This window comes from Hoplias malabaricus, chromosome 12 (assembly GCF_029633855.1).
Source record: "Hoplias malabaricus isolate fHopMal1 chromosome 12, fHopMal1.hap1, whole genome shotgun sequence".
Lineage (NCBI taxonomy): Eukaryota > Metazoa > Chordata > Actinopteri > Characiformes > Erythrinidae > Hoplias > Hoplias malabaricus.
Window position 1 is genome coordinate 15,474,662 of NC_089811.1, and position 19,999 is coordinate 15,494,660.

General features: G+C 36.9%; 1 protein-coding gene across 1 annotated transcript in view; it reads right to left on the minus strand.

Annotated features, from left to right (window-relative positions):
- Positions 1-19,999, minus strand: part of mlphb (melanophilin b) — a 94,679-nt gene that overhangs the window by 8,233 nt on the left and 66,447 nt on the right. The window contains exons 11-16 of the mRNA XM_066686954.1: positions 16,080-16,218; positions 15,536-15,747; positions 12,010-12,108; positions 9,867-10,085; positions 8,572-8,712; positions 8,413-8,481 (exon numbers count right to left, since the gene is read on the minus strand). Of these exons, the coding sequence (XP_066543051.1) occupies positions 8,413-8,481; positions 8,572-8,712; positions 9,867-10,085; positions 12,010-12,108; positions 15,536-15,747; positions 16,080-16,218 (879 nt within the window). The remainder of the gene's footprint in view (positions 1-8,412; positions 8,482-8,571; positions 8,713-9,866; positions 10,086-12,009; positions 12,109-15,535; positions 15,748-16,079; positions 16,219-19,999) is intronic.

Genomic DNA, 19,999 nt, shown 5'->3' on the forward strand with positions numbered 1-19,999 from the left:
ACAAAAATAAAACCATGTATGCATAGGTGAGAGGTTCTGCCTTCTCAAACAGACACTTAAACACAAGAGCAGAATAGAGAATCTTGCAGTTGATGTAGCATTTCCCTGTTAATGAGCATTGGCTGATTGCATTGGCACAACCTGTGAATGGTACACTAGCACATTGAGCTGCTTCTCTGGCTGACAGAATTTTTTTCTTTCCACCTGACAGGCAGGCAAAAAAATCAGGGATCCAGCAGAGCAAAGTTAACTGACACAGCTTTTTAGTAAGCAAACAAGTATAATTTTTTTTTTAAAGATGCAGGATGTGCTCTAGAGTTTTGACAAGCATCTGCCTTTCTGCTTCAGATCAAACACAAACTGACAGATGCTACTGAAAATATTGAAACGAGTTAGCAATCATTTGACTGATTATTAGTTCCCAAAAAAAAACACTAAAAATTCCAGCTGAACTTGGGAAAAAAAGGTTTTCCAGGTTTTGTTATTGCTTGTAATTAATTCACTAGATAGAAAAGGAAACAAAACTTCCACTCAGTTGAAATCAATTCAGTATACAACCTCAAGTGTACAGTCACACAGTAGGAGTGTGATTGCTCCCCAGAGCCAATCATAAGAATGTTCTTGAACATCTGTGTGTGTCTGCAAGGCTATCAAGAAGTCTACATAATTATTTCAGTGGAGTCCATGTGGTTAGTTGTCCCAGTCAGTCTCCTTGCTGCGTCTCTGGGGCATGCTGTGAGGAAACACTGATTGGACATGAGAAAAAAAAAAAACTCTTTATATTGGCCTTCAAATACAGTACACCACTGGAAAATATACTCAAGGGTACAAAGATTTTTACATTAGTTTTGGTCCAAATCTTATGCATTCTTTGTACGTGTTAGGTCTGAAACTGATAAGCCAAAATAAACATTTATATATATTTTAATAATAATCTTTACCCTTTTTAATTATACTTATATCTCTGAAATATATACCTATCAACCACCTCCTTGTTTCTACACTCACTGTCCATTCTTACAGTTCTACTGACCATACAGGACTACTTTGTGGTTTTGTAATAACAAAATGTAGTCCTTTTATTGTTCTGCATACTTTTCCCATTTCAGTCTGTTCTTCAATTTTCAGGACTCCCACAGGACCACTACTGAGCAGGTATGATTGTGGGTCATTCTCAGCACTGTAGTAAGGTGGTGGTTTCTTAGTGTGTGTTGTGCTGGATCAGACACCAGTGCTGCTGGAGTTTTTAAATACCTTAGTAAGGTTAAATACCTTATATCCGAGGATAGTCATTCATGTAGGGGCCAATGATATTCGTCTGCGGCAGTCTGAGGTAAATAAGGGTAATATTAGAGAGGTGATTAAACTGGCCCAGACAATGTCTGATGCCGTAATCTGCTCTGGTCCCATCCCAATGTGGCGTGGTTCTGAAGCCTACAGCAGACTTCTGGCATTAAACTGCTGGATGTCCAAGTGGTGTTCCGAAAATCAAGTGGGTTTATAGATAATTGGTTATGTTTCGCGGGTAAGCCTGGTCTTATAGGTAGGGATGGTATCCACCCCACGCGGAAGGGTGCTGCCTTACTTTCTTGCAGCATAGCACATAGTCTTTTAGTTCGTCAGCAGAGTATGTAAACAGCTTCTGACCATTCAGAGCCTCGATCAGGCCGCAGACAGACAGGCTAAACTGATCATCTGCGAAATGATATAGTTTTATGGACTTTTTTAATAATAAATTTAGAATATTAGACAACAAACTCAACCCACAGTATTAAATTCGACCTGGTTGCCACCCGATGTGGCTAATATAAACCATAATCTAATTGTAAAAGAAAGACTTGAAACCATTTACCCACTCCCGCAGTTAGAACTAGAAAAGATTATCATCTCTGCAAATTGTACAACTTGCATCTTGGCTTCAGAGAGACACTGACACTCTGCGAAGCTCTTTTTATACCGAATCATGTTGTCAATTGACCTTATTAGTGTTAATTGGTCTTCCAGCTGTTCGTTATATGCTCAATTTCCTTTTTCCAGCCACTTATTGCTACTTGTCCCAACTTTTTGGGAATTTGTTGACACTATGAAATTTTAAATCAACATATTTTTCCATATTTTTTTAAAATGTTACATTTACTCAGATTAAACTTTTGATTTGTCATTTATGTTCTATTACGAATAACATATTGGCAGTTTCCATCTCCACATCATTGCATTCAGTTTTTATTCACAATTTGTTTAGTGTCCCAACTCTTTTGGAATCCGGTTTGTATAAAGATTTTCTAAAATCGTATTTAAGTTTTTCAGGGTTAGAGACAGATTATCTCTTTATGAAGTATTTTAAAGGCAAATTTCAGAAAATTAAGAAAATGTCCTTAGACCCCAAACCCAGTAAACAAGGAACGTCCCTCGACGTTCAAAAAAGGTCTAAAAGTAGTCGGTCTGTCAAGGACATATTTTAAACGTCAATGGACGTCCGAAATGCGTTGAAAACAAGTCCGTCATATCGGGACCAATTGATAACATCAATGGACGTCCGAAATGCGTTGAAAACAGGTTAGTTATTTCGGGACCAATTGATAACGCCAATGGACGTCCGAAATGCATTGAAAACAAGTCAGTTATTTCGGGACCAATTGACAACGTCAATGGACGTCCGAAATGCGTTGAAAACAGGTTAGTTATTTCGGGACCAATTGATAACGTCAATGGACGTCCAAAATGCATTGAAAACAAGTCAGTTATATTGGGACGAACTGATAACATCAGTGGACGTCCAAAATGCGTTTTAAACAAGTCAGTTAATTCAGGACCAATTAACGTCAGTGGACGTCCAAAATGTGTCTGTTATTTTGGGACAAGTTAATATTGTCAGTGGACGTCCGGAATGCGTTTTAAATCAGTTAAAAGAGAGAGAGAGAGAGAGAGAGAGAGAGAGAGAATGTGTGTGTGTTTGAGAGAGAGAGCCCTTCCCCTTCAGATAACGGTTACTCTGAGTTTGAATACAGCGTCAAAATAAGTTTCAGTGGATGATTTTTCAACGGTTTGTGGAAGCAGGCATTACTAAAACAGCGAAGGAGGCTTGTATATTCAGAGGTAAGTGATATTTAATCTTAATAAAACTTTAGTTTCACTCATTCTTGTAAAGTATAAGTATTTAAAGAGCTCTAGCAAAGCAGCAGCTATGCTAGGTTAGCATCTCAGTGAAGACAAGTGAAGGAGTAGAGGAGGATAATAGTTAACCCATTCCGTACAAAAAATTCAAAGTAATATTATATTATTAACAGTAATGTTTTTGACATTTATTTCAGCAGGTCTGGGTTGCAGTTACATGTACGTGCAAGCCACCTTGCTAACAAATGCGAATGTTAACCAAATATCAAAAGAAGTGCTGGGCTGGAAAATCATACAATACCATTTGCGCAGGCCACATTTGTGCTTTTCCAAATATGTGAAAATCATCAGATGAATGGTACTTTTATCTGACGTCGTGTGTAAAATATCGATGTATTGTACTCTGTTATTACTTTTACTTAGAAAATCAATAGATATAATTTTATCAGATGCACCAAAACATTTACATATGATACAATATTTTGTTAGACTGACAATTTTTTTTCCCACTCAGGTATCCAACTAACTTGGAGTATGTTCATGTTCCCAAAGGTTTAACTTTGAAATATAAATGTTGTGGGGAATACTATTGCAAGTATGTATTTTATTATATTGTAGAATTAGTAATAATATTTTAAAACGTACAAGCTTTGATCTGATTATTAATGAAAGCATACATGTTTTGAGTCAATACTGTCTATCCTCCAGCACACCTTGCATATGTCACTCAAGCAAAAGCTAGAAAATGTGCCACTTTTCAATGTTGCAGAGATCTGAAGGTTTCGGTAATTTTATCAGGCAAGGAAGTCAACAGATGCATCAACAGCATTGTCACCAAATGCCCAGTGCTGGTAGCAAGTAAACCAACATCATATAAGTATTATTGTATCTTTTATAATTCTTAAAATATTATATATAATATGTATAATATTATTATAATATTTATAATATAACACTATAATACTAGATTTGTATTAGTTTTTTACTGTAAGACCATTATTAATATTCTATTATATTAATATTTGTCTAATATCTTTTCCTTATTCTATCTTATTTGCGCTACACTATTGTCTTTATTGATATTATTTATTGGATTATTATAATAAAGCTTTCATCTATTGTGTTCTGCTTTGTTTTTACAGTTGTCTGATGAGGCTGATGGAATCCATACTCTAACAGTGAACAAAATTCACCAGTTCAGCAATGGATTTACAGCTGTACTCCCTAAAATACACATCGCCACACTGACGTTGAGATGAGAGAGGACTTCAAAGCTTACAGGTTTGATTTAAACATTTGACCTAAATAATAATTTAACAATTATTGCATTAATGTGGCTCCTGTGCTTTCATTCATTCATGCGTTCATTCATTGTCTGCTTGTCCAGTTCAAGGTTGTGGTGGGTACCAAATATTTATATACTACCTGGAGTCACTCTGCGCAAGGTGGGAACACACCCTAGACAGGGCACTAGTCCTTCACAGGGCACCACACACCCACAATTTCACTCAAGCTCTCACACAATGGACACTTTTGAGTAGCCAATCCACCTGCCAATATGTGTTTGGATCATGGGAGGAAACCAGGAGCACACAGAGGAAACCCATGCAGACACAGTAAGAAAACACCAAACTCCAGAGGGGGGCACCAATGTAAATTAATAGTTATGGGATCATTATTAAAGCATTTTTCTTCATGATGTATAGGCATTGACTTGAAGAATAAACTTGTTTTTCTTGACTTACAACTCTGACCCCCTCATTAAGTATGATAAAGTAAACTGTTGCCACACCAACTGAAATAGTCACAGTCAATGGAAAGTCAGTATTATGTCTTAGTGTGTCATGCCAAGTCTATTTCTGTTTTTCTGAAGGGTGAACCTACAACATTATATCTGATAATTCACCTGAAAGATCAGGACTGGGAAACTCGTGTTTCCAGAGGAAGCCAGAGTATGGTGAAAGCTGAGTTGAGGTTTGCAGTCATAGTGCAGTAGATGAGGCCTTCTTCACAAACACCTGTATGTATCACGACTTCAAAATTGAATACCCTGCACACCTGAAAACATCATGACATTTCTCCAGAGATGCATTTTAAACATGGAGTTGCAGAGTGTAACTCGAGTGATCAACCTCCTGTACCTTTCATGCCTCCACTGAACCAATGCACAAAATTTCTGCATAGAAAGTTTACCTTTGCCAAACTCAAACAAGACATTGGCCTGTGCGTGGACATGTACAGTATAACCTGTGATATATGACTGCCAGTACACTATTTTCAAGTTTCATTCTTACAGAAGATGTGTACTGAAAACACAAGCAATAATTTTCCTTCCACTGTCATATTTTTATTAATTAAATGTATTGGGTTAAACAGATAAAAAAGAAAGGTAAAATCTAATGTATATATTAAAATGTCAGTTTTGCGTATTTCCTCTTCAGGTGGATTTTTATTAATTTAAAAATTGCTATATTTTTGATTTTGCCTTTTTACATAAGTAATTGTTTTGTACACTGTTGATTATGGAAGGTCGCCAATCCACCTACCAACGTGTGTTTTTGGACTGTGGGAGGAAACCGGAGCACCCAGAGGAAACCCACGTGGACACGGGGAGAACACACCAACTCCTCACAGACAGTCACCTGGAGCGGGAATCGAGCCCACAACCTCCAGGTCCCTGGAGCTGTGTGACTGCGACACTAACTGCTGCGCCACCGTGCCACCCATTTTGAATATTTGTGTTAATTATTCTGGTACACTTTAGTCACCACAGGGTACAAAATGGTTTGTCACTAGGGTGGTATATATAAAGCTAATGTTAATGATACATTTTAGCCCCTTATGGTTCCAAGTACATTAACTAGTACAAAAACATGACTACATAAAAGAACACTGAAAGGCACTGTATTGTACCTAAAAGAGGTACAGCCCCAGTGACAAGCTTTTGTACACTCTATACTTTGTACTTTGTTCAAATCTGTACTTCATTTTCTGAGTATGCAAATTTTTGTTTCATTTACATGTGTAATTGAATACAGACTATTATTTTTTATATATTTTCATTTTATATATATATATATATATATATATATATATATATATATATATATATATATATATATATATATATATATGTGTGTGTGTGTGTGTGTGTGTGTGTATGTATATAATTACAAAAATTTGCCAATATGTTTATAAATATTTTGCTTTTACCTATGGGTGTAATGTTTTTTCCAAACGGGATTGTGAACTGACAGGTACAATTAAATACTAATAGAAGTGTTACATAATGGAAACTATTAAAAGAAATAATGGATAAACTATTAGGAACCATTAAGTGCTAATGGGTTACATGATGAAAACTATTAGATATAGACACCATTAAAATCCATTCTGAACCATTAAATTCTTAATGGAACTTACTGTACTTTGAAAGTACATTTGTAATGTGACTCTGTTACTCGACTTTTCAAAGTTTATGTTTGGATGTCTTTTCAACTTTAATTCAGTGTTTATTGAATGACATTTAGGTACGTGATTTCAATGTTAAAATAACGGCTTTAAAAGGACGTCTATAATGTGACTTTGTTAGTCGTCTTTTCAACTTTCATTTTCAACCTTAGAAAAACGAATATTGAACGACATTTAGGTACGTGATTTCAGCGTTGAAATAACGGCTTTAAAAGGACGTCTTTAATGTGACTTTTTTAGTCGTCTTTCAACGTCTGTGTTTGGACGTCTTTTCAACTTTCATTTTCAAGCTTAGAAAAATGTTGATTGAACGACATTTAGGTACGTGATTTCAACGTTGAAATAACGGCTTTAAAAGGATGCCTTTAATGTGACTTTTTTAGTCGTCTTTTCAACATCTGTGTTTGGACGTCTTTTCAACTTTCATTTTCAACCTTAAAACGTTGATTATACGACAGTCAAGTACGTTATTTCAACGTTGAATCAACGGCTAAATGTTTACTGGGAAGGGTTAATTACCAAAGCAATCAGGTTAACCGACCCCAAAACAGATGCTAAAATGGTATCTAAACATTAGCATACTGAGAGATGGCTAATTTTGAAGGCACTTAACCTTATGAATATCAGCATGAAGATGCTAGCATGTTGTGTTGGGGACATCCGGTCTGTCTGCAGCTTGGCCTAAATGGTTGTCACACCTATTGAGTCTCCCCACCCCTCTATGAATCCTCAAGACAGAGTGGACTTCACTTCCCATGATTCTACACTGTCCCAAGTTTCTGTCACATACCCACGGTCAGCCAGTCAGGAGCGGCATCCCGTTCATCATCCCCTGAGTTTTGATCTGTTTCACCTGTTGCTCTCAGCATGTATATGTAGGACAGGATGTTATTTGCTCTTTGCGAAGTATAGCCTTCGGTTGTGTTAGGGCATACTGAGCTCCAATCTCTGTGTTTCTATAGTGTTTGTACTTGTACTGTGTTTTCCAGTGGCTTCTGGACTATGCTATTTAGACTATTTTTTCCTGTCCTCAGTTCTCCTGTGTTCTGTGCTCTGCCTTGTCAAGAATCATCCCCTTGTCAAGTCCTGTTTTCATCTGTAAGCATCTGCCATGTTCATTTCATTACAGGTTGGAACAAAAGGCAACCTATGGTAATTACATTAACTTTTGAGAGGTTTGTTGAATAACCAAGGCACCAAGGTAGTTGCATCCTGAATTTTCTTAGAGTTCGTGTGACGAAGAGAGTGTAAGAAAAATTATTAACAACACAACCCACATATTCAGTTCTACTCCTCATCCCACAAATGCACATTCCTTACAAATGTGGCACCATTTAAAAGGGAAATTAACAGGCTTTTCAATGGTATAATATTTATTGCGAAGAGGCATTTTTACAACAAAGAAATATATATATTACTGTTAAGTTTACTTAAAGTTAATGTATGGAATTTGCATATTGTTTCTGATTTTTCTTTAAATTACATTCCTGCTGCCAGGGTTTATTTATTTATTTATTTATTTATTTATAATTTTTTTTTAAAATAATCATTAACTATGTAATGCACCCAGGGTTAGGTGTAAAAATAACAGCCAGGATGGGCAAATGCCAAACATACCTTCAAATGATTATAAGGATTTTCACACTCTGTAGAGTTTGTAAAATGATTTTTTTAGTAGATGTGTGGTGAGGTAGTGTGAAGAACAATGTTAGTTTCCAGATATTCTCCTTAATTGTATGGATTTGTTAAATTTTAAAAACTCCATTAGCTGATATACTGTAGTGGCTGATATACTGTACAATGGACTAAATCATGATTTGCACTCACTTTTTTCCAGTGATCTGTAGTCTTTCTTATCACATTAAATGCAGCAATCCTGTTTTGAATGTCCGTAACCTGAAATATATGGCATTGGAAAATTGTACTTGGAACTATATATTTAGAGAATCTAACAGAAAATAAGTTATTAGATGGTAGGGGTCTCACATCACTTTGAGTGCTCTGGACTCTGGCGACTGTCAGTGCTACTTTACTCTCTAGTTGAGACAGCTCACCTGCAGTAGCATTGACCTCATAGGAATTCAGGATCCTCTGTGTGCTGAAGGGTTCGTCTTTGTAAAAATTTGACTTTTTTAAATAAAAAAAGAACAATGAAAAAATGAAATTGAGATAATATAAAAATATCCTGCTCAGGCACACTGCACCATTCTAAAATCATGCCTGATGCTAATGTGAAGAAAATAGAAAATCTGTATTGGGTAATGTGCATTATACAGATTAAAATGCTTTTTAAAGTCTAAGACCATTAAAATATACATCTAATTTTCTAAAAATATATGCTAAATGCTAATTTGAACAAAAATTTGTGAATAATTGTATTATGTAGAGACTCTTACCCCAAGACATCGAAAATAGTATAAGCTTAATCAGCTATAACCTTAATTAATATCACACCTGAAAGTTTACTAATAAATTAAGAGAGAAATATGTCTTGGCATAATAGCAATCCTAACCCATAACCTGAATCTCCATGCAACTGGAGAGTACAAATATATTGTTTAAATATAATACAAATTAACTTCCTATCGTGTTTAAGTTAAACCCAGCATATGAAGGTAATAGTAAACCACATATTTTAGAATAAGTACTGTCAAATATCATTGTCTTTTGGTGTTTTTTTTAGCTCTGTACTGTGGTTCCCACAACGATCATTCCCAGAACCCTGCTATTGAGAGATACTTTTCTTATGGATGCTTGCATGGATCAGCAGTGATGGCTAATGTGTGCATGGTATTTGTTTGGAGATCGTGGTATCATGAAAAGAGAGAGAGTCTTCTTAAAAAATCTCATGTGAAATTTGCAACTTGGCATTTTTTTAATTGTGCCCCTAAGAAAACAATGGATGAGACACTGTTTTGCTTACACTTTAAACAGAACTGTTTTGAATTTTAGAAACAATAGGCTATTTGTGGGGCCCATATGGTGCATTTAATGACTTATTCTTCAGAAATATTTTCTTGTTAATGTGGATATGTGAATTTCATAGTAAATTCTTCAAACTAACATTCAGTACAGTTATTCATTTACATATTTTTTTCAATAATTATTAAGGCTGGAAGTAATTATAGACTTCATGAAGGAAATGTAACTATACCAGAATTTATTATTGTATTTGTGCCCTTTACATAGAATAAGTAACATTAAGGAATAAAGTTATTTAAAACCCCTGACTGATTCCCAGTTTAACATATTGCTATTTGGTGACATGACAATGGTCTTACCTTCTGCAGCTGACAAGAAAAGCTGTTTTTGTCTAGTGTTGCAGATTTTCTTCTCATGATTATTCTTAAAGCCTTTATATCTTCAGTCAACTTATTTGACTCATCTTCATCAGAAGAAAGCCCTTTTTCACTGATATTTTCAGTCAGCTCCTCCAGTCTTCTTTTAAGCTCCCATTCCTCTAGATCCACTGGAGACAGCAATTCCTCTGCAGGTTTGACCTAGGAAAACAGGAAAAATTTCTCCAAGGAAGGAGGAAGAAACTAGATGCAGGCTGATCCAATGTGGAGTGAGGAAAAAGTCATAACACCCTTATCCTCTGCTGCCCTTCCTAGTTTTATAACCTCATCATATTAAACACACCTTTTGTGACCTTATGTGTCACTACCAACTGTAATTGTGTGCTAAGATCATGTTAAATGAAGGTTTAATTTCTAAAGATGTTTTATTAGTCTAATTGCGGTTTTCCACTGCATGGACCCTACTTGGCTTGACTTAGCTTTGCTCTTTTTCCCCATTAGGTAAATATAGTAACAGATCCCTCAAACTGGGTACTTTTTTTAGTCCCTGCTTGTGACTGGTATGAAGTGAGTCAAGTAGGTACTAATTGTGATATGTAAACCTTGCAGACTGCTGATTGACCAGAGGAACTTGTTTACACTGTGAAACACCTCCAGCACAAACTAGCCAGTCATGAAATCTCCAAGCTACAAAAGCAATCAAATTTGTTTTTGTCTCACAACAGTAACTCTGTAAATCAAGTGAATTTTGGGAGGATGTTGTGGGAGAAATCAACCATGATTGAAGCCAATGTTGGGCCTTTCCACCTACAAACCAAGGACAAAATATCTAATGTAAGCTTTTCCATGTATACATTCAAATGTAGACATGCTTAAGTTATTTTGAGACTCCAAACCCCATACGCAACAAGTTGGGATTCTCTGCAAAATGTAAATAAAAAAATGTAATGATATGCAAATCATTTAATAACTGTATTTCATGGAGAGTACTAAAAGGATAACATTCATTCATTCATTATCTGTAACCACTTATCCAGTTCAGGGTCGCGGTGGGTCCAGAGCCTACCTGGAATCATTGGGCACAAGGTGGGAATACACCCTGGAGGGGGCGCCAGTCCTTCACAGGGCAACACAGACACATTCACACCTACGGACACTTTTGAGTCGCCAATCCACCTGCATCGTGTGTTTTTGGACTGTGGGAGGAAACCTTAGCACCCGGAGGAAACCCACGCGGACACGGGGAGAACACACCAACTCCTCACAGACAGTCACCCGGAGTGGGAATCGAACCCACAACCTCCAGGCCCCTGGAGCTGTGTGACTGCGACACTACCTGCTGCACCACCGTGCCACACAAGGATAACAATTTTTGTTTATTGATTTTTAAAAAATATTTACTATCAATCATGGGATTGAAGCTTACAGATATTCCCTATTTAGGTGTGTATATAAGTAATTATTTTGTCTCAATTTGTTTATTATTATAATCGCATTTTTAACATCTTAATTTAGTCATTATTGTAATTTCCCTAGATTAATTCAGCTATGTTCCATGTTAATTTAGCCTGTGTATTGCTTGTATACATGCTCTATAATTCTTTCATCTGATTGATTGTTTAACATTGCATATTATTGTCCATTTTATGCTTTAAAGCTCTCCTGACAATACAGGAGCACTTTGTAGTACTGTGATTACAAACTGAACTCCAACCGGTTTTTCTGCATAGTTTCTTATTTCACCTTGTACGTCAGATTTACCCCACCGTTGACATTTTGCACCTATAGGCCACTGAAGTTCACATAAATTAGACACTCACAGATGTGTAACGTTGGGACAATAATGAATAACACAGTACAATATTTTCATCTATTATTTAATTTGCCTTTATTTATCCATTTTTAAGGAGTGTGAAAATCTGATAATATTTTCAGTCATACAGAAAGTTCTAAAGGTTTCACTAACTTCCAACCCCAAAAATCCAGTCATTTAGCCTGATATTAGTATTTAGAGTAATGTCTGTTTTTGCTTCAGTGGTAAGTGGAGCAAAAATAAGATCAATAAATAACGAATACCAAAAATTAAATAGATTTTAATGCTTTGTAATGCTTTGGTGTCATTTACCTGATGCGAAGGGTGACTTTTCTCTTCATCTGTCATTTTCCCTTCTAGACGGCCAAGCAAGGTCTCAATGACTGACATGCGCTTGTTCAGTTCTGTTATCTACAGCAGGTAAGAAGAGAAAACAAAAATGTTAAGATTGACATTTATTGACATGTGGTACACTGATTTATTAATTAGGCAAGGTAACAAGTCATTCTTCAGCAGCCTGTCTCATAAACAAATCATTTAATAACGCAAATATAGTTCATTAGATAATATCCATCATTAGAAAATGCATTGATGAATACGTGCAGGACTGTTAGATTCAAACATAACTTTCTAAAGAAGGTGATAGTCCCTACTTTTCAGCTACATGTTTACCTATTAACATAAAGATGGTCCTATGTATGGGATAACTAATCTGTTTTTGTTTGTGTTAGGGGCTGGTGTGTAAGAAATATTCATTATCAATTATTAGATTAACATGCATATTTAACAGCCTGTTCCTTTTTACATTTTTTAGAGTAAATTTTTTTCAATGAATGCTGTACCAAATCATGTTTCCAAACTAAAATTGAGAAAACAGTTTGACACTTATTATACAGCACCTTGAGAACAGCTGTTTGAAATAACACCTTATTTCAGCTTTTACCACATGGGTCTTACACTTGCAGGCTTCAGGGGGAAAAAGTGCTCAGAATTGGCTTGTTGTACCAGGTTTGACCACAAGGGATCAGTCTAATCCAATAGACAGCTGAAATACCACCCCTCCCCTACTCAGCTGTCGGTTTTCTCTGAACCTCTATGAGGCAGTCCAGATGACATTCCACATGGCCTTCTCACTTAGTTTCTCACACTTCCTTGGGTTTGTTCTATCTTTTTTTGCCCACCAGTACCCATTTGTTTTAGATAGGGCAGGTCAATCAGTCTTTTCCATGTTTCCCAGTTTATGTCAACATGAACACTGTATTTCCTAGCAAAACAAGTCAGTGCATGGAATTCTCTCCAAATTTCTACATACAATGTTCAAAATGTTTTTCTTTCTGTCAGCTGAAATCCCATTCTGTGTCTAATGGCCACAGGACTAAAGCTTTATTTCTGACCTTGTGGGAGGTGGATCCACATGATCAACCCTTGTGGCCTTTTCAGGCTAATCCCTATATATTTCAACTCTATATGAGGCACGTCAAGACCCTGCTGCCCCTTATACTCTATTGTTTGTGTGTCATCCAAAATACACAACAAATGATGGCATCTGGTTCTCACACACCTGGACAATAAATTCAACACAATCATTCCTCAGCACCTGATCGAAAAGCTGAATTTACTTGGCATTTACTCCTTTGCAACTGGATCTTGGACTTCCTGACTGGGAGACCTCCGTCAGTCCTGATCAGGAGTAACATCTCCAGCACCACTATGCTGAGCACTGGAGCTCCCAGGGTTGTGTGTTCAGTCCAAGGCCAACTAATGACTGGGCATCCATACATGGCTCAATTCACATCGACAAGTTTGCTGATGACAAGACTATGGTGAGCCTCATCAGCAAGAATAACAAGTATAGAACAAGATATAGAATCAAAAATCTGAAATCTCTGGATGTGGACAAAATTTAACACATAACTGTTGACCTTAGAAGGAGGCATAAAAAGTCTGCAGTAAAAATCCCAAAGCTCCACTGTGGATCCTGTCAAGGATAACAAATTCCTCTTTTACCTGGCAGAGAATCTCACTTGGTCACTCAATACCAGCTCCAAAACCAAGAAAGGCCTGCAGCCTTTCTGTAAAGGCTGAGGAAATTATATTTCCCACCTCTCATTCTCATCATATTTTACAGAGGAACCCTTGATAGCATCTCAAACAGCTGCATCACTGCCTAGTTTGGGAATTGCACCACTGTGACTCGCTAGTCCTTACAACAGATATTGAGGACAGCTGAGAATGTCTGTCTCTCTTCCCCCTCCATCACTGCTGACAAAACACACAGCATCTGCAAAGCAACCAGCGTTGTAGAAGATCACACACATAGACTTCACTCTCCTACCATGTGGAAAAGGGTAGCGACACATTTAGGCTCTCAAACCCAGACTGCAACAGATTCTTTCAATCAACAGAGACTGGACCACACACCAATCCTGATGAACATTACACTTTTGTAATTTATCCAGTTTACGTTTACTTGCTGCCAACTGGAAGACAGTTTGTTTGCTGTTGTGCACTTTATATAGTCTTGGTCCTGGAGAAATGTTTATTTCAAAGTGTACTCTACATGCTGTAAATGGTTGAAATGATGACAAAATCACATAAGCCCCTTTCCTACACTCTTCCGTAAGTTACATAGTGCAGTTGTATCAGTGGTTAGCCTGGAGTAGCAAGGACAGAGACTCTGTTCTGCCTTTTAGAGGTCAATGGAACTTCACAATTAAAAATAAAAATAAAAACCTGAACACTTACAGCAGAAATGAACTTGTAAATGCCCTCTATTTAAAAAATAATTAAAGCATCTCATGTTTATTCAGCTTTATTTTTCCATGCCTATGCTGAACAACTGCCAAAACTGGACCAGTAAACAGTGTAACCAAAAATGGAAATGGTTGATATGGTTCTTTGTTGCAAGGGCTGAATAATTGTATAATTTCTATGCATCAAATGACAGATGAGGATGAAAATTGCACTTGAAACTGAAAAGAAATTCTTTATTTCAGAACAATTTATAAGATGTACTTGAACACACACACCAATATTTCTCTGTCACTGAACTATGGAAAATTCCAGCCCCTAAGCCTTCTTTCTCTGTGAAGGGAGGGGTGCATGTGTGTGTGCTGAGTTCCAACACTGCACAACCTTCTCATGTCTCTAACATGAGACTGGCATCAGCAGGATATGCGCACACAATACATGTCCATGTGCAGCCCACTGGCCATGTTATTATATGCTTATTATATACAGGGCTGGATCTACATGTGAGATGTGGTGGACATTGACCAATAGGAATGAAACTCTGAAATAAATCTCAGTTAATGTTTTGTTTAAAACAGAATGCCCTGGAACCCATGGAGTAAAATGAAGGTGCATTGGGATTCTGGCTCGGATATCAACATTTAACATTATTATTTTCAATATAAAAGAGCACATAGTAATTTTCCTCTGATTTTAATTGAGTGTGAAATTCATTTTTTACTAATTTTCTGCTCTTCCATTTCTATTAGTTCCACAATAGAAAGTGAGTTTACCCTGGGGCTCTCTCCAATCTCCATGTTAACAACCCAGTGCATCTATTAACTTGAAAGCAGCAAAAAATACATAGTGATAAATATTTATGTTAAAGTGTCAGTATTGCTATCAGTTTCATATAATATTACATTGAATGAAATTTCCTTTTAACAAAAGAGTTAACAAATGTATCACTACGTCCGAACCGATGTTATGCATATTAGACTTGGTTTTAAAGGTGTGGTCTGAAGAAGCATTATTTCCAGGGTGTTTTCCTAAGTTGAACTGCTCTGAGATGTTTTGTGTAAAAATATAACTAAAATGATCAATATACCTGTGGTGCAACCTCATCTGATGAGCATTTTCTAGACACAGGCCCAGGGTACATGAAGTTTTGTGAACTTTCCACATCATCTTCTTCAGAATCCTCTATGCTGTACGGTAGCTCACAATATTCAAGATAGTTAGCACTGCCAGATAAAGAATGGCTGATCTTTGAGAGGGAGTGTGTCTGTACCATCATATTGTCAGAATTTTTGAAGTCATCTAACAAGAGTGGGGAAAAAATGATTACATTTATTTGACAATATTCATGGGTGTAATTATTGAAATTAACTGTACTGTTTGCTGAAACTGCTGCATCTGCTATGATGTATTATTAACAGCCCTACTATTATACCAGAAATTATGTTTGCAAATAATATATAAAGGCACTCATGAGTAATGAGTGTCATAAAAATTAACTTCTTAAAATCTTCAGTAGGTGTGTAGAAAAGGCAAGTCCTAATAGTAGCTTAATTTATACATCAGTTTACTATTTGTTGACTATGACAGAGAAATAAACCTCCTCATTAAGTGTACTCAGTGCAATATCTCACCAGAATCAGAAGGTATAACCAAACGTCTGTTGCTGATATGGAAGATCCCCTTCTTTCCCTCTCCAATTCCATATTTTCCATGGTCTGGTATATGCCTAAAATCTGTAGTCCAGTCCACCTCTGGATCAGGCCTCTCATTCTGTGGCATCATTGCAAAGTTTAATGAAACTATTCTCACGTCAAATCAAATGAAATCAAATCCATGTTTATTTGTCACATACATAGTTATATACTGTACAACTTGCAGTGAAATGCTTTGACGACTGTCCACACACGTTAACAAAATACAAGCTAAAGGAATACAATGTAGGAGCACCCCTATGGAGAGAGATTAGTCTCAAAATATTTTACAAATGCGTAAATGTTAAACCAATTAAAGTCACAAATGTTTCACTATTCACAAATGAATACATCCCAATCTTTGTCTCACTGTCTGCAATTTGTACAAATACAGTTAAATTCATAAATACATGTTTTTGGTTTTCATAGAGGGTTGATTCATTGATTCCAGGTAGGCTCTGGACCCACCGCGACCCTGAATTGGATAAGCGGTTACAGATAATGAATGAATGAAGGATAAATATATTTGTTTAAAATTACATTGCATATTTTGAATCTGCATTTGTGGGTCAAGTCACTCACATGTTTATATCACGTGTATTTGTTTATTTCCTCTCGCTGTTTTTTGGATTTTGAGACTTTCCTTTCGCATTTCACCCGATCCAAATACAAATGTGGCCTGATCTACAAATGTGGCCAGCAGGCAAACAAGCTACCACTAGGCAACACTGCTGTTTCCCAGTTTTTCAGGACTGACCGTTTAACCCCGTTAAAGTTAGAGCACCTTCAAAAGCGTTCCACAGTAATCACCCACTCCTGGGCGGCTTTATGCACAAATGCTTCTCCTTTAATTTGGTCCCACACATCCTAAAATAACAGTACCACCTAGCGGTGGCTTGTTTTCCTCACTTTTGTGGATAAGGCTGCATTTGTATTTCATTCATTCCTTACCTGTAACTGCTTATCCAGTTCAGGGTCGCGGTGGGTCCGGAGGCAGGAATACACCCTGGAGGGGGCGCCAGTCCTTCACAGGGCAACACACACACTCACTCACACACTATTTTGAGTAGCCAATCCACCTACCAATGTATGTGTTTGGACCGTGGGAGGAAAATGGAGCACCAGGAGGAAACCCACATGGACACGGGGAGAACACTGCATTTGTATTTGTATCAGATGAACTGTGAAAGGAAAGTCTCAAAATCCAAAAACCCACAAGAGGAAATGAACAAAGGCACCTCACGGAAAACGAAGTGACTTGATACACAAATGTAGATTCAACAATTTACAAATACATTTTAAATTCGAAACTTCAACTTTACAAATATATGCAATGTAAATTTAAACAGATGTATTTATTTTCATATAAAATTACGATATATCTATGAAAAACCAAAAACATGTATTTATGAATGTAACTGTATTTGTAAAAATGTGAATGGTGAAACATATTTGTGACTTGTGTTTAATTTGTGGATTAACATTTATGCATTTGTAATAGAGCTGGGTGATATGAACCAAAAATAATATCAATATTTTTTAGCTGAGTGGCGATATATGATATATCTCGATATATTTCTTCTCATGAAATAATAACAAAAAGGCATCTCTGGGTCAAAGCTACATGTCCCAAATATCACACAGGAACTTTCATTAACATTCAGCTGTAGATGTCCATGAGACATTGCTCAAAAATTAACTATTGGCATATATTATATAATAATGCTCCTTAAATAAAATAATGTTATTTTCCTGCATAACTAAAGACTCATAGCTGTGCTATTAAACTGTAAACAGAAAACATACAGAGTAAAAATAGCAAAGAGTTTATTTGTTCTTTAAAAAGTCACTTTCCTGTGAAGCAGACTTCACCAAAGTGCTTCCTCCTGTGTGCACTCCTGTGCATCTAGTACTTTGTGCAAATAACAAAACATGTAAACAGACTGATTGAAATTTAAAAAGAAAAAAAAAACATTTCATCCTTCAGTCATCAGTAGGGCTGGGCGATATGGACCTAAAATCATATCTCTATATATTTTAGTTGAATGGTGATATACAATAAATATTGTGAAAATTAATGTGAAAAAATGTTTTATGAACATTTTATAAACAGAACATTCAGTTTTGTGTGTTAGCTCAACCTCATCTCTCAATATTTAAATGAAAATCAAATGTCCATGTATGTTTAAGACAAAGATTTTCATTAACTTTTCCCCATAATTGTACAGGGTGGGCCATTTATATGTATACACCTTAATAAAATGGGAATGGTTGATGATATTAAGATTAGATTAGATTAGATTCAATTTATTTGTCACATACAAAGTTATACAAGTACAACATTGCAGCAAAATTACATTCTGTCTGTCCACTCACCAAACAGGGGTTAGGTGTGTGCAACTGATGCAACGGCAGCAGGTGCCTGCGCCATCTTACAGTTAGAAAAAAAAACAAAAAAGAGGAAGCACAGTGTGTGTTCTTGAAAAAGCAACACCTATAGCACAAAAGCAATACACACAGACAGTTTCAGTAATGTGGACAAACGCAGTAGGAGGCGTGTTCAAGGGCGGATGGGGGGGCAAGGTTCAGTCTGTGAGAAAGTCCAAGGATGTAGTAACTTCCTGTTTGTGGCACAATAGTTATATGGGAGGGGGGAAACTTGTCAAGATGGGTGGTGACCATGGCAGCCAATTTGAAGTCGGCCAACATTTGATTTTTCAATGGGAAGAGGGTCATGTGACACAAACTTATTGGGAATTTCACAAGAAAAACAATGGTGTGCTTGGTTTTAATGTAACTTTATTCTTCCTTGAGTTATTTACAAGTTTCTGACCACTTATAAAATGTGTTCAAAGTGCTGCCCATTGTGTTGGATTGTCAATATAACCCTCTTCTCCCACTCTTTGCACACTGATAGCAACACCGCAGGAGAAATGCTAGAACAGGCTTTCAGTATCTGTCGTTTCAGGTGCTGCAACATCTTGATGGTATGGTGTGGTATATGGGGTACAAAGATAGTGGGGCCATTCTTCATCGATGGAAACCCCAAGGCCACTGGATATGCGAAATTGCTACATGATAATGTGTTTTCCTCTTTATGCACTGAAGCTGGCACGTTCCCTGAGTTTTTCCAGCAAGATGGTGCACCACCACATTATGGATGTCTGGTCCGAGCATTCCTAGATGAACAGTTTCCTGGAAAGTGGATTGGTCGTTGTGGGCCAGTTGAATGGCCCCCAAGGTCTCCCGATCTGACCCCCTTAGACTTTTATCTTTGGGGTCAGCTGAAGGCAATTGTCTATGCTGTGAAGATACGAGATGTGCAGCACCTGAAACGACAGATACTGGAAGCCTGTTCTAGCATTTCTCCTGCGGTGTTGCTATTGAGGTATATTTATCAGACGGTCTCATAAGACAGTATTAAGAAATGTTCAGTGTGTTTTTATGTTCAGCCATATTCTCTATGTATGTGCGCTACAGAGAGGGATGTTTAGGATGAGCTGTCAGTGAGGTAGGACACTATCAATTTTACACCCTCCCTTTAGAAAACATGCAAATGTAAACTATCCTCTATGTTTGCCTTATTTGGAAAGGAGAGAACTATATAGACGAAAGGATCCGAGCCAGGGGGAGAGAGACAAATAGACATGAAGGGGAGATGATCGGAGCGCTCAATTGAACACCCTCTCACGGGATCCTTAAGAACCCGTAAGACACTGTTTTGGTAAATAAAGATGTATTTACACTTTTAACCGTGTCTGCGAAGATTCTTTTCCATCACCTGTCTTCACGACACAGCAAAAGTTAACAACAAAGATGGCGACGAGGATGGGATTTGAGCTGTGACCTGCCTGCTTCGG